Source organism: Populus trichocarpa, chromosome 6, assembly GCF_000002775.5.
Source record: "Populus trichocarpa isolate Nisqually-1 chromosome 6, P.trichocarpa_v4.1, whole genome shotgun sequence".
NCBI classification, from domain to species: domain Eukaryota; kingdom Viridiplantae; phylum Streptophyta; class Magnoliopsida; order Malpighiales; family Salicaceae; genus Populus; species Populus trichocarpa.
The window spans coordinates 6943278-6955989 of record NC_037290.2 but is presented as its reverse complement, the minus strand read 5'-3'; the positions used below and the strand labels follow the sequence as shown (position 1 = coordinate 6955989).

The 12712-nt window shown below is 34.5% G+C and overlaps 2 protein-coding genes and 1 non-coding gene across 4 annotated transcripts; 2 read left to right on the top strand and 1 right to left on the bottom strand.

Annotated features, from left to right (window-relative positions):
* Positions 1-120: 120 nt before the first annotated feature.
* On the bottom strand, positions 121-2672 carry LOC18099997 (putative receptor protein kinase ZmPK1). The gene has a single exon (XM_006381155.2). The coding sequence runs from the start codon at positions 2663-2665 to the stop codon at positions 275-277; it is 2391 nt and encodes a 796-aa protein (XP_006381217.1). The 5' UTR covers positions 2666-2672; the 3' UTR covers positions 121-274.
* Positions 2673-7483: 4811 nt separating this feature from the next.
* On the top strand, positions 7484-7557 carry TRNAV-CAC (transfer RNA valine (anticodon CAC)). Its single transcript has one exon. It is a non-coding gene; the product is annotated as a tRNA-Val (tRNA).
* Positions 7558-7618: 61 nt separating this feature from the next.
* LOC7454957 (PRA1 family protein A1) lies at positions 7619-11800 on the top strand. 2 transcript variants are annotated; one of them, XR_002982180.2, is made up of 8 exons: positions 7619-7949; positions 8086-8126; positions 8195-8273; positions 10573-10659; positions 10732-10820; positions 10939-11010; positions 11095-11268; positions 11471-11800. XR_002982180.2 is itself a non-coding variant. In XM_024602454.2 (8 exons), exons 1-7 carry the CDS (start codon positions 7792-7794, stop codon positions 11196-11198), a joined length of 630 nt encoding a protein of 209 aa, XP_024458222.2. In that variant the 5' UTR covers positions 7620-7791; the 3' UTR covers positions 11199-11208; positions 11471-11800. The 2 variants fall into 2 exon arrangements, 1 of the variants encoding a protein (XP_024458222.2); XM_024602454.2 differs by having other exon boundaries at positions 7620-7949; positions 11095-11208.
* The last annotated feature ends 912 nt before the right edge of the window (positions 11801-12712 follow it).

Here is a 12712-nt window from a genome sequence, read left to right as displayed (position 1 = left end):
GTTTCCAAACGCAACCCTCATGTAATTTCAAAGTCACTAGATCACGTCTGATACTGGTAGGAAAAACTCACTCGATCCAACAATTTAGACATCCAAGGCACTACAAATCACGTCCGATACTGACAGGAAAATGGCACGAGTAGGATTTCCACAACATGACTGCTATTTGATGACCAGCAACAGAAAATTATGTTGGAGTCATAACCTTGAAAGGAAAGATAATTACAAAATACGAGAATGCTTTTACTGACAGACCAGAAAACTGGGTTTTAGATTAATCTTGACATTCTAATAGAGCTTGGATTGCTAAATCCATTGTTGGTCGCTTGTTCCTATCTTCCTCCACACAAGATATACCAAGTTGAACGATAGTTGTTGCTTGGTTCCTGCTAAACTGGCCATTCAATCTTGGATCCACTATTTCCTCTATCCAGGAGTCCTCTCCGCACTGAATTTTGCTTTTCACCATTCTGACAAACCTTGTTAGATCTGATTCATGCTCTTCGCCGCCTTCTATACCCCAATTTGAGAGAGGGATTCCTTTCACTAACTCTAGAATTACCACTCCGTAACTATAAACATCAACTTTTGCAGTGATGGGAAGATTTGTAGCCCACTCTGGAGCCATGTAACCCTTTGTTCCTCGAATTCGTGAGAAGACAGAGCTATCGCTACCCCTCTGAGACAGCTTGGCTAACCCGAAATCTGCAATCTTAGGTTCAAATTCACTGTCCAGAAGTATATTTCCTGGCTTCACATCACAATGTATAATCCATTCTAGACACTCTTGGTGAAGATAAGCCAAACCCTTAGCTGTCCCCAAGGCAACTTCAAACCTGTCTTTCCATTCAAGAAACTTTGGGGAGAATAGATGCTTGTCCAGTGACTGATTTTCCATGAGCTCATAGACTAGGAGTCTGTGTTTGCCCTCTGAACAGAATCCCCACATTCTCACAAGGTTCATGTGATTGATTTTTCCAATTGTGCTAACTTCTGCCCAAAATACATCCTCCCCTTGGTACATGTTTTCCAGTCTCTTCACAGCTACAACCCTTTCATCTGTCAAAATGCCCTTGTATACAGTTCCAGAGCCTCCCCTTCCCAGCTCTTCCTTGAAATTATTCGTCGCCTTCTTGAGCTCAGCATAAGTAAACCTCCTAAATCGATTTGATAACACTTGATATCCATCTTCCACCAAAGCTGGCACACCATGCTTTCTGAAAAGAAACCACCAACCTGAGACTACAAAGAGAAGTTCAATAAAACCAATGGCAGAAGCAAATGAATAGAGATAAACCCATCTCATTCTCTTAGTGTTGATGTTATACATAGAAGGAGAACCGATCATTGTTTCCAATTCATCAGACTGGCAAATGGGGTCAGTGCCATTAAGAATAGCGAGTTGAGATGTCTCAACAGTCACTGGCAGTTTGAGATATATTTTGCCTTCAAAACTTGGAGACTGGTAACCGTTGAAAAGCTCACTTTTCGTGTAACAACGTCGCTCCCCAGTTAGCTTATAGTTAAAAGCTTTACACCGATAATCCCCCACGCAGAGCTTCATGCAGGAGTCTAACGAAATGGATTCGATGAAATTAAGATCAAATCCAAAGTAATCTACATGCGGCAACTCCACAAATTTCACTTGCTGTGACTGGAAAAGAGTTTCGTTAAACAAAGGCTTGCAGCCTTTATTCCAATTCCCAGGCTCAGTGATCTCATAGCCAGGAGGGCATGAACACTTGGGCTCTGGTGTATTTACACAAATCGCATTTCTCCCACAAACTCCATGAACAGTACAAAGCTGAGTAAGAGCTTCCCATGATATCACCCACAACCCAGTGTCATTGTTCAGGCTATAAAGCCTGAGATTCCCATCATGGTCCATTGTTAGCCTCCTTCTGATCCTTAACAAACCCATGTCAGAAGCAATGAACTGGAACCAATCACTAGATACAAAATGGCCCATTTCATCATAAACAGCAATTCTGCTACCATTATAGTTTGTTCTACCATTTTCGAACATTTTCAAATAAGGTATAGGCCAGTATATGCTTGAAATATCAGGACCATCATATTTCAACCTCAGCACATTATCATTATCAAAAAAGAAATTAAAATATCCAGAAGCATAAGACCCTCCATGTAATCTAGCAATCAGCTTTGTACTCTTTGTAAATAATTGGTTTGGAAGAAGTGTATCAGTTGGAGAATCAAAGCTTTGCCATAGAATTTCACCACCAGGGCCTTTAATAACAAGGTTACCAGTATCCAGAAGCTCTGCCATTCTAGCATCAGTGGAGGTGGTGTTAGTCTCCCATATGATGGAGCCATCAACATCGTACAAGACCATGGCACCATCTCCTCGTAGAGAAACTCTTGAGCCCCGGCCATTGGCAGGTCTGTCTCTGTTGGCCATCCAAACCACAGTCCTGTCCTTGGAATTGGTGAACCAAATAGAGAACCAATAAGCATTTTGTCCCATCCCATAGAACCCACAGGAGAATGTTTTATCCGGTGAGACAAGGATGTCTGAATCATCTTCTACTGATAGAGATGAACCTCTTAGCAAAAAGTTGTGTGCATATGAAGTTGACAGAAACAAGAAGAAAACAGTGAGGAAAGAAGGGAATTTTGGAGATGTTGAAGTTTGGAAACTCCTCATGATACCAGAGTTGGTTTACAAGTTCCATATTTTGTAAGAATACATGTTATTTATGGAGAAAAATTATGGATTATCATTTTTATTTTTTTGTTATCAATTATTTTCAAGAACGCAAAATCAATGCATTGGACGATTCGTGTTTTTTTTGGTGAGGACTTTGACAAGATCAAATGTCCATCATGCATGCAGTTACTAAATATTCTCATGCAAGTGTGGGAGTTTTTAATTAAGAATTCTTGAAGACAAGCAATTGTTTATATATTTTTCAGGATATGACTATTTCAACATGGTATCCAGTTTGATTTTCTTTGTCTATTATAATATTGATGGCTATAGACTGTGGAATATAAATTTTGTTTTGCAAGTCTTTTTTAAAGTATAAAAACCTAGTTTGCCGCGTACGTATAAATTGACCTAAGATATCATGCATGTAAAAAAAAAAGATATAGCTATTTCCACGTTGCATTTTTCGTGTCCCGCAGTGGTGTTGGGATATTATTAAAAGAGGATGTTCCAACTTCCAAGGCGCCAACTAATCTTGATGACCGGCCTCTTGTTTAACGTTCTCTGCTACCTTGAAATTCAATTTGGGGGAATTTCCTCGACATATCTTGTGTTGATAAGGCACAACATCAATGACCTACCAGCAGCTAGTAACAAAGAGCCAAGTTTGCGAGTCTTTCACTATTCTGTTAAGAAATTAGATCAAAATTAATGAAAGAAGTTTGATTGGTATTGAGCTGCAGCTTAATTTACCAAATATTTTTCTAGAACACAAATTCTTAGATTGTTCATCTTGTTTTCTGCTGTTATTTTTCCAACAGCGTGAAAGTTGTGTTGGATTTTTCATGGAAGCTCGAAACATGATTTGTCAGGAACAAAACTATATTTGCTACAAACAATTGCTGGAATTTCATCCTCATCTCTTAATTACTCAGTGAGTGTTAATGGATGCCTATGGGTGAAATGGAAAGAAACTGTTCTCGACTCTGAGCTTTTATGGTTTATATAGAGCACAATCTGTATCCATGCTAAAATTGCACCATTTATAGTAAAAGTAGAAACTCTGTAGGATGTTGTTAATTACTGCAAACAAGGTGTTAAATGATACTATGAAAGTTTTAGCTTCAGATAAGGTTTAATATTAGTTTAATGACAAAGTTATGACTATTTATTTAATGACAAAGTTGTAAGATTAATATTTTTTAGGTTTTTTAGTTATTAAATTGATTATAATTGCAATCTTGTAAATAATTATATATTTTTATTACTTTTATGTTTGAAGATATTAGATATTATTAGCACACGTACGCGTAAAGTTCAAGATATAAAATATAGTTTTTAAAATTATAGCAGGTAATTGCATTTTGGACTAAACTACATGAGTTTTTTTTTTGTAATTATTTAATAAATATATCCTGTAAAACGTTTTTAAAAATATTGTATATGGATATTTAATGAGAATAAAATATATTTTTTTATTGTGAATTTTTTTATGTATTTTTCACAAATTATTTACTAAGAAAACTTGCTCCTAATATAAATGACATGTTTTCATCAAAATAAAAAAATATTTTTTCTAAATAAGATATCATGTTGTTAATAAAAAAAAATATGTTTTTATCAAATATATATATAAGAAAATTGCATAAATAAGAAAGGAAGATTTTGTCTAAAGAATTACATTTTTTGTCTAGAATTCTAATTCTTCAAAATCTTTTGAATATTTATTTTAATTGTTCTAGAATTAAATAAAAAACTGGCTTTGAAAATGGTTTCACTGCCTTTGCTATTTTCTCTATTCCATGGTTATTGCATTTATGTAACCATTAAGTACAAGGAATCTGTGGCATGCACTCATGAAATATTTTGCAAGTATACTTATTTTTTTATTTTTTACCAAGACTATCAATTTCTTATTTTTGTTTTTAATTAATATTAATATTTTTTATAATTTATCAGATCATATATTTTTAAATTTATTTTATTAAGTGCATATATTATATTTTAATTTCTCAATTAATAAATTGTTAAAGATCAATAATATAAATTATATCTTGAGATTTCACTTATAAATTTAAGTTTTTAGGTTGAATTGATTTTTTATATGGTATCAGAGCTTTGATGACCAAGCGGTCACGAATTCGAATCTTATCATTCTCATTTATTTGATAAAAATTAAGCACAAGGTAATGTGAGTCTGTGCAAGTTTTAAACCTAAAAGATTTTTATGTGAGAGGATGTTTTAGAGAATAATATAAATCATATCTTAAGATCTCACATAAAATCTTAGGTTATTGGGTCGAGATTTTATCCTTTAACATAAATTTTATAATATTAAAAAACAATTTAAAGCCTTTTCTTTTTAATTAACTTAGAATATTGTTGGCAATGCAGTGCAGGCAAGATAACTAGGCCTGTATACAGGTATTATTTTCCATCCTAAAAGAAGAGGCATTTATCATTTTTCTTACTTTATTGTAAAAGCTCAAGTTAACAGAAAGTAGAGTAATAATACAAGCATCTTGCACTTCGTTTAGTTTTAAAGACTTAATTAGTTAAGCAGTAAATTTTAATTATGTCGCAGAGTAATTTTCAAAGTTTATTTTTATTTAATTATATGGGGATTAAAATATATATTTGTAAGAATATGAAAGATTTAAATTTTAAAAATTTATTTTCAGAGTCGAAACTCTCATTTCTTTTTTATTAGTAGCATGTTTTTTTCAATAAATAACTTATCAAGCAAGTTTTAAACAAAAATATAAAAATAATGTCTTGGTAATTTTTTATGTGGCAATGTTAAAAAAATCAAAGAATATTTAACTCATGAAAACCATATAAAAATAAAAAATACTATTTAATTCCCATTGAATATTCATATGCAATTTTTTCATAATTTATTGCATATTAGACTTTTATATGATTGTTAAAAACGTTATTGCAAATATAATTATAAAAGGTGCCATATCATTTTAAAAAGTATGGTATAACTAGAAGATTTTCTAAATGGAATTGTAATTATTAATTTAAATAATAATTTATTTTAAATTAAAAAATAATTTTATGGGCCTAAGGTACCAAATCCACTCACTTAGCCTTAAAAGAGGAAAGGTAAGGCGCGCATGGCCTGAACCAAACCTGTGCGTGTGTGTGGACCTTTTTATGCATTGAACTAACATCCATCATTCATTTAATGTCAAAAAAACCTTGTAACGTATGACATATCATCTACTATAATAATTTTTCAACCCATTCAATGTAAAAAAAAAAAAGAGGGGTGAGTAAAAAAATTGAAAACCTGATTAAACCGAGAAAACCGAGAAAAAAATAACCGAAAAAACCGATTCGCGAAAAAAAACCAATTAGAATTTTGAAAAAACCGACTGGTTCGGTTCGGTTTCGGTTTTATAAGCCTGGAACTAAAAAAACAGAACCGAACCCAAACAAAAAAAACCAGAAAAAAACTGAGCCAAAACCAAGCCAAACCGGAAAAAAACCGAGTCAAACAAAAAAAACGATCCAAAACCAAAAAAACGGAGTCAAACCGGTTTGAACCGGATTCCAAACTGAACCAAACCGAAATCTGTCGGTTTGAACCGGTTTCGGTTTGGTTTCATTTTTTTTTAAATTTTGATTTAATTATTTTTTTTAAAACCGAACCGAACCGAAAATGATCACCCCTAAAAAAATAATTTGTGGAAAATGACACCTCATCTTCTGTCATTGAAAAATTAGTGCTAAGTGGTTTTAACTTTAAAGCTTAATTTTTAGCCTATTATAATTTTTTAAAAAATATTCTTAATAGAAACCTAAATAAATCTATTTCTAACCCCAAAATATCCTAAAAGCACCCAAAAAAACAAAAAAAAATAAATTAAATCTAAATTGTTTTTACAGGATTCAATCAATCCCCCATGGTTGATGGAAAACTCCATCATTAAACTTCCATCTCTAAGACAAATCAATTAATATCAACATTGTTCATTTCTATTTTCATAATGTGGCTAACTGAATTCTTTCTTTCATCGCTAATTTTTTTTTATAATTCAGGATATGAAAAGTGATGAAAATAAATTTGTAGAACTAAAACATAAAACCTTGAAATTTCATGGACCAAGTTATAACAAAACAAAAACTCCAAAGATCAAAGTGAATTTTTTCCAATCAATGTTTCGTTTTAGTGACGAGAACAATACATCTAGGGCTATAGTAAAAGGTAGTTATCAATCAATATATTTTATAATTATAATTATAATTATACTATATTAATGTAATAGGGGTATTTTGGACTACTCAATTGTATGGATTATGGATTTTACATGAAAAATATTAAAGCACCTCATAAATATATATGTTTTATTTGCTATCATGTCATCGAAATTATATTTCACAGAAGTTAATAACATTAATGTAACTGTTTTTACCCGAATAACCAGCTTTATAAAGAAAAGTCAATAGTAGGATAAAAAAAAAAGTTACATCCATAATATACAATTTTTGTGTACATTTTATTAACAATATCGCATAAAATAAAATAAATTAAAAATAGTTTAGTTAAAGTACCATAAATAATAGAAAATTCAGATGGTTATTATAGAGAAATTTTAAGGTAATTTGGGAGTGAATACTACCAAGACTAGTATAAATTATTATTTTAAATAGTTTCATCTCTACTTTTATTTTTAAAATAGGAAAATATTCTTCTTAGAACATTTTTTCAATTTTTCCAGACTTTAAATGGAGGGAAAAAAACATTTTCCATTTTTATCAACTATTTATATACAAATATAAGGTTAGGAATTTACAAAGTAAAACGTCTGGGTGGTGTAGTTGGTTATCACGTTAGTCTCACACACTAAAGGTCCCCGGTTCGAACCCGGGCTCAGACATTCACTCCATCTTTTGCCTTTTTCCACAGGAGAAAAAAAGAGAATCAATTTCATTGGCTGCCTCGCGTCGCAAAACGCACACGTAACGTCAACACTTTTGAGAAAGAAAGATTGATCTCTCTCCTCTCTCTAGCTTTCGAACTTTCCTCTTCATCTCCTAAAAATCAGTGCCTTTCTTCGTCATCTTCGTTTCTTTACTGCTACTTTTCCTTCTTCTACGGTTTTGTAATAGTAATGGATTGGGGAAATGTAACGGCAGAAGATCTGATCGATGCGCTTCGAGAAGTTGACTGGTCATCTCCACCTCGACCTCTCTCTGAGTTCTTCTCTAGATTTACTCTCCCTAAATCCTCCTCCAAATGGAACAGCCGCCTCAAATGTAATCTCTACTAGTATGTTCTCTCCATTTCAATCCCTATTATCCAAATAATCTTGTCATTTTTTTTTCTATTAATCTTAATTTTTTTTTGCTTTAATTTGAATGGCGATTGCTGTTATCGTAGATAATTTTTTTTTATTTGTTTGCAGTTACAGGACGAATTACTTCATTATGATGATTCTCATTATGGGTAAGGAAGGAGACGGTGCTGTTATGAATATTGTTTGTGTCTAATTTTGCATATTATTGTTACTACAGGACTGGGATTCCTTAGGAGGCCACTTGCTATTGTCGCTGCTCTTTTAACAGCACTTTCCATTGCATTTATGAATGATAGGTAGGTTGCTTCGGACCTCTTTATGTGTGTGCGTGTCGGAATTCATTTTTGTATTTTTCCCGTCATTATGGAAATGAGCGTGTGCACTTAATCTCAGAGAGATCAATATTTCTAGGGTGGCACAGAATTGACATGAAATGCTGCCTGTTAAAGGCTTGGGTAAGATAAATTGGGTAAAAGGGTTATTTCCCAGCTAATAATTAAATGGAGTGGGGCTGCAGCAGGGATCCTGAATAAACTCACCCTTGCCCCCAGTCGCAGTTCATCACGGACTAATGGTATCTCTGTGCCCGCAATTAATGGGACAGGGCCTGAAAAACAAGGTCAATTTCCATCCCCAGATCTGGAATCCCAAATGTTAGTGAGCAACATTTCTTCCTGTATTGCAATTAACTTGGAAACATTTGCAAACAAGCATGTGATAAATTTTCATACAAGTTTGCTGATCTATAATACTGTTATGAATGTGCATGAGCTCTTTATTTTGTTTCATGACGTGTCCAAAGACTTCTTTGGTTTAGTTTAAGAGATCTATCTGATTGTCGGGGATCGTCCTATTACTAGCTCCGTGAGCACCAATTTATTTGATTGGGGGAATAGAAAACGTAATGTGTTGACTTAACGCAAATCAATAATTCTACATGCAGCCAGTGAGCTGTAGCTCAACTGGTATTAGTGTCTCCTCTCCCTCTAAGAGGTCTCTTTTTCGAACCTCACCTATGTAACCAGAAAAAAAAAAAAAAATTCCACATGCAAGGTCATTTCATCCATTCCCTCTCACCATCTTCCTTTTTTTTGGCTTTCTTTCTAATGGCTGTAAAGAGTTTGCGCTACTGTATGCTATGTAACATGAAATGCTGATAGAGAGACAGACAAAAGGCCATGTAGGATAATCTATAATCTATTCTTGTCAATGTTGGTTTAATACACACTTAGCAATTTGAGAAACACTAGAAAAAAGTGCAAGTCTAACTATTGTCAAACATCATTATTTTCACATCATTAATATATTATCTAGCAATCCACAACTCCACTGAAAATTATCACATGATTCTGATGAGATTGAAGAAACCCTCTGATTTGGTTTTATATAGCTTATAATCCCACTTAAGTCTTTAAGAGATGGCCCGATTCAGTTTAGATGTGCTTGTATAGATAGTAGAAAGAAAGATTATGTCTTTGCATTCAATGTATAGTTCAAATTTCTTCAAGTTAGCAAGATGGTCTCAAGAGAGAAGAAAAGGACTGATGGAGAGCACATGTAGAATTGTGAGTTGTGTTTTTTATTTGTACTGAGATGGGCCCTGCATGATTGGTCCAAATTCCAATTAAATACATTGGACTAACCAAGTTGGCGATAGAAGAATGGTCCAAGGCTGTAAAATCTCTCAGATTGTGAATCCTAATTGTGATCTCCAGCAGCATTACTTTGTTGTCTGGTGGGTATTGAATGATGCAATCAGGAAGTGGAGGATTTGAGGCTCATTCACTGCTTGTAATGGGGATCGCATTTCACATTGCATGTGTGGACTTAAAGAGACATAGAATGGGAATGTTGAAAGATTACAAGTGAGTGGCATTTAAGAAGTTCTGACTTACAGACTATGTAAGTGATGCAATCATGTGGCCCCCTGGAGGGCCTGGACTAGTAACATGTACAATAGAATGTTTGAACATCTTATATGTAGCTTGTTATAGTGACATCATCGCACATATCACCTATAAGAACACAAACTGTGTTTATGTGGCTAAAAGTGTCATTCCAGCAGTCCATTGTCTGCCCTGAAAAGTAGACAGAATACCTTTGTCACTGCAAAATGTAGTTCTGAATTACCACTGCGATCAAGAGTCATGATGAGCAACATAGTCACTAATAGCAAAGTTCCTTAGTTTTACTAGATCCAATATCTTAGCCAAAATTCAAATCCAAATTTGCCACATCATTTTGGTGTACTATAGAATGAATGTAGAGCTTATAAGGGGCCTATATTGAAACAGGCTAGGGATTTGCTTATTATTATTATTATAAAAACTTATGTCCAAGGTTTAACAAAAACAACTAGGCATTTCCTTTCTCCCAGCCTGATTTTCATGGTAGGCATGAGGCTTTATTGATGTAGTACTTTTAGTCACATTGGCAACACCGGATCTGGTAAGTGTGAGGAACATTTTGGTTGCTATCTAATTCTCATTTCTCATTGCTGTTTCACCCTTGCAAGCATATCGGCATCTTTTTTGGTTATCATCTGTTCTTGCTTTCTTTTTCCCTTTCATGATTGTTGAGAATTTTTCTTTACAGCTTTGCAGGTACTTTTAGCGAGAAGGTAATGAGAACTGTGAGGCAATTCTCTCCACATTTAGCGGCAAAAATGAGACCTCCTCTGACGTAGGTCCTTTTGTTTATATTGTTTCATGTAGCATCTAGTTTGCTGTTTTATTCACTTTTTAGCTTTGACAGACCTGGTATTCGTGGACGACCATCAGCGAAAAGAGCAATTTACATATGTGGTCGGCCTCGCTGGTTCTTTGTCATGATATTTTCTTTTGGTACTTTAATACCTTCCCGCATCTTTTTCCCCTTTCAAAGCAATATAAAACTGTTGTGAACCAAGTAGCATTTACTGGTAACTGATTGTATTTGCTTTCTACTTCCCATGTTCTGCAGTGAGTTTCACCCTTTGGTATGTCTCCTGTGGTCTCTTGACTGTTCTATGGGCACTTGCCATTGGACTTCTCGGTTCGTTTCTTTTTACTTGTATCTTTCACACTCTCTTTAGAATTTCATGTTCTCTTTTCTTTATTCTCTCCTTTTCTTTCTCAGCCACCATCCTACATGCAAGTTTCCGAACACCTAACCTGAAAGCTCGTCTGAACACATTTCGTGAGGAGTTTCGTGCAGTTTGGCGCAATTACAGTGAGCTGTAGCTTGTGGCCTGTAAGTAAACCTGTGTTGGTTCATATCTTTGAATCTGGGGCGTTTATTTTCTTTGCATGTGTAAGTAAAAATGTGCTATTATTGCTGCTACATTAAAAATGTCGTATTACTAGTTCAAGGCCACCATCATTGCTGCTTGTAGAGGTGGTTTTACTGTAAAATATCCTTTCCATGGGGAATGCTGAAGCCAGCAGTTGCTTTTTATCTATCATGTTAATTATTTACGAACTTTCATAGTAACAACAGGTTTGCTTTTGTGCAGGGATTATTTCTTCATTTCGGGGCTTACATAGCTTACTTTATTCTGGGGTTTTAGCTGTTTCTGTTGCTACAGAGCAATTTTCTCTGACTGGACTGGAAATTCTCAGGCTAAGGCTGCTAATGTTTACATATCTCCAATATGTCATGTAAATTGTCAGGACTTCTTTCTGTAAAGTGAACAGTCCATATTAGAAGAAACCTAGAAAGAAAGGGAAAAAGGTTGGCATTTAGAATTCTTGGATGAAGTCTTAATGCCCAACTTGATTTCAAGGGTTCTATGTTGTTATGAAATGTGTCTGAAGTAGTTTCTATCGAAATGAGTTGTTATCTACCGATTGTCCATTTTCAACTGATGCAATTGTAGCTTCTTGATCTACATCAATCAGTTGTCCGGGGGTGAAATTTGTTCATACCAGATCGTTCCTGTCATTGCAACCCACCACTTTGAGTTACTGAAATTCTGGAACTGAGCGAACCAGAGATGCTATTCAGCGTGGCAAGTGCTAATCAGGGACATGGCACAAGGAGGGAGGTCGGATAGAAGCTATGGATTCTTTCCGACACTCTTGGTTGCTTATGTGTATCAAACAAATTATTTTCCTTTACAGAAGAAGCCAGCCCAGGATCTGAGTAAAACTTCAACGATATGTAATGGGAAAGAGTTTACTACATCTGGACGAGGGAAAATCACTTGAGCTGTTTATAATTGGATCCGTTTGCTCTCTTCTACACCGAAGTGCAAATGGCACTCAACTGGATTTTCTGTGTTTTCCTCCCATTCCCGGAATGATCATCTTTCTCAAAACTAGCATATACTGTCAACATAGTATTATAAAAATTTGGACGTGTGGCAGGTTCCCTCCCTAGCTTTACAACGTGATTATATGTTTGCTTCACCGTAGTGATTATGCTCACTCTATTGATAACCTGACTTGCCCGAAAACAATCTCTTGGACATCCTCAACTCTCTCCCCCCCTCGTATTTTGGGACAAAGACCTCTTCAATTCTTCTTGAAGTCTTAGTTAAGACATTATTTTATGATTTATGGAAGGATAGCAAAAAGGAAAAAAAAAAAAAAAAACCCCGAGATACCAAATTTGAGATGATTGTGTTGATGGACTCACGTTGACACCAACTCAGCAACACGTAAAAAAAAAAAAACAAAAGAAGGGTGAAGGAACAGCAAGTGTTGATTCAACTTTATAAGATAAACAGATTAACCGCCTAATGATTCGAGTCAAC